The sequence below is a fragment of the Enhydra lutris genome, unplaced genomic scaffold (genome assembly GCF_002288905.1).
Source record: "Enhydra lutris kenyoni isolate GAN:26980312 unplaced genomic scaffold, ASM228890v2 scaffoldscaffold5, whole genome shotgun sequence".
Taxonomy (NCBI): Eukaryota; Metazoa; Chordata; class Mammalia; order Carnivora; family Mustelidae; genus Enhydra; species Enhydra lutris.
In genome coordinates, this window is record NW_019154089.1 from 46,257,177 (window position 1) to 46,259,861 (window position 2,685).

At 37.4% G+C, this 2,685-nt stretch overlaps 1 protein-coding gene across 1 annotated transcript; it reads right to left on the minus strand.

The window, feature by feature from the left end:
• Positions 1-210: 210 nt before the first annotated feature.
• LOC111141069 (40S ribosomal protein S4, X isoform-like) lies at positions 211-875 on the minus strand. The gene has a single exon (XM_022493398.1). It carries the CDS (start codon positions 871-873, stop codon positions 211-213), a length of 663 nt encoding a protein of 220 aa, XP_022349106.1. The 5' UTR covers positions 874-875.
• Between the last annotated feature and the right edge of the window lie 1,810 nt (positions 876-2,685).

A 2,685-nucleotide genomic window follows, 5' to 3' on the forward strand; every position in this document is an offset into this window, starting at 1 on the left:
ACTGTACTACTTTTTTTTAATCATGTTGTATTATCTTTAATTAAGTATAAAGACTTTTAATCATGTCATCTAGAGACCATTTCATCTGCTGCTCTGTTTGGCTACCAGGCTCTTGTCTCTCTCTTCAATAATGGTGAGATGGATATGTTTTCCACAGGGAAGAGAAATCTATGGTTTGTTGGCTTTTCCAGTAACAAAAATGTTGAAGAGCTAGGTGGCAAAGCTGTTGCCATTGGCATCTTTCATGTGAATTACATCAAAAGGACCAGGATGTTTCTCTCTGCTGATGATCACATCGATTCTTCCCAGGTTAGCATGTCTGCTTACCATACGCAGATTACCAGTATCAAACTTTATGAAATCAGTAATCTTTCCTGTCTCCAAATCAATATGAATGGTGTCATTCACCTGGATGAGGGGATCAAGACAGCGGATGGAACGAGCAACATGAGTCACCAGCTGAGGGATTCCTTTTGTCCCCACAAAGATATTTCTCACTTTGTACAACTTAGACTTGGCCTTGTCAGGTGTAATCCAATGAACAGCAAAGTGACCCTTGGTGTCATCCATCAGATGGAAATTCTCCCCAGTGTTGTCATTGCTGATGACATCCATAAAACCAGCAAGGTGGGTTGTATCAGTTTGGACCTTGCCATCAATCTTAATCAAACACTGCAAATTGATCTCCTTTAATTCATTCCCTGTTAGAGCATACTTAAGTCTGTGCTTTAGGAAAATGATGAGAGGGAAACACACTCTCAGCTTATGGGGACCGGTAGATGGGTGAGGGGCAAACATACCGGTCAGTTTATCCAACATCCAATGCTTTGGAACTGCTACACTCTTCAGATGCTTCTTGGGACCACAAGCCATGGCTGTGCTAGGCATGAAAAGATAATTAATTACTTCTGAGAAGATATAGTAATTTGATTCAAGTTTAAATCAATCAATGAATAGTGATTGGATATTTATTCTGTGCATTATTCTCCCTTAATTTTCTTTGGCCTGCCTTAAAGTTCTTAGCAGACCTGTTTTCATGGAAAAGATGCCATTGCCAATGTCACTTTTTGAAAAAAACTATCTCAATTTGGCCTTGAAAAGGCCTTCCTGGTTTGGGTCTCAGAAGAGGCAGATGCTCCAGTCTAGCTACCTGTTTGAGTTCAGGCAGGTTTAACTGAACTTTTCAGAGTTCTTGGTTCTTTATCTGTAAAATTTGTTTAATTAATCTTTACTTAGTGTCTACTCTCTATCTATACTGGTTGAAGTACTGATGATACAAAGAAACACAAGACTATTTCCTCAAAGGAGGCACAAGGAAAGGGGCATATTCACAAATAATTATAATGCAGTTTTATAATAGTTGGTGCTTACTGCTAAGGTCTCTTTCATATCTAAAGTCACATGACCCTATGAGTTTTAATTAGCTTATAAATAATTGATATGTAAATTACTATATTTGAACAATTTATTGTCTTAAGGATTTAAAATATGTGCCTGTGCAATTTGTTTACATTATTAATTTGTAATTAACTGCATTTAAATCTCTTCTTACAGAGTCTTAAGATTCTCAGGCTGCAAGTGGTTAGGAATACATCCATTCCAATCCCTTCTTCTATAGACAAGGAATCTGGGAAACAGAGAACCTAAGGGACTTGTCTTCCATCATACAGCTTGTCACTGGCAAAGGCAGGCCAGCCCAACATGCTCCACACTTCATGGACCTGCTTGCCTATAGAGACATTTAGTCCAGTATCTGTCCATTGACTAGGGTGCTATATTCCAGAGCCCAGTCCGATTTATTGGATTTTGTTTATCCTCTCCAGCACTCTTGTGCTGTTTCTCTAAAAAGAACTTTAATCTGTCTACTTCACAACTTTGGGATATTACATAGTGATATGTTGACACATACTTCTTCTGCCATGGAGGAAGGTTGAACTAGAGAAACACAAAAACACATTGTTACAAGTTCTATTTCCATTTGTTCTACAATTCTCAATTGGAGTAAGCTTTAAAAAACACAGATATTCACAAAGACAGAAATTTCTTCACTACTCAAACCATGGTATTAGCCTAATTTTTTATTACTTATAATGAAAAGACATATATTAGAGACATGATTTCCTTTCTCTGAGCTGTCTGGAAGAAACATAGATTTCTAGAATATTGGCACTAGAAGGGATCTTAAAATACTTCTAAGTAAAAAAAAATACTTCTAAGAGAACCTCCACATTTTACAGATGTGAAAGATGAAGCCAAGGGGTCAGCAGCCTTTTCTAAGGTCTCAGACAGACTTATCCAAACTAAACCAGAGTCTAGCATTCTGATTCCCAGGCAGTACCCATGTCTAAATGCAAGAGATTTGCTGAAATATTCTCAGAAAATTGTATTCTCATTTTTTGATGAAAGCAAGGATGCAATTAAGGTTATTCTCCAAAAAGAAGTGCTGATATTTGCTATGCATCAGAGAAAAGCTTCCAAAATCTCTCCTGCCCTCTCATTCACAAAGACATTTTCCCTTCAAGCACTTCAATCGGTCTACATAGATATGCCCTGGATTATCAGTAAACATTCAATTTGTCTTAATGAAAGTCAGACAAAAGGGATGAGACTTCCATGCTTGCCCCATTGATTTTTATTGGTATCAAAATGGTTTACTATGGAAACTCTTTGAGCCATTGTTTTCTG

Excerpts from the sequence above, each read along its gene's own strand:
- LOC111141069 (XM_022493398.1), bottom strand. The coding sequence starts at position 873 with ATGGCTTGTGGTCCCAAGAAGCATCTGAAGAGTGTAGCAGTTCCAAAG.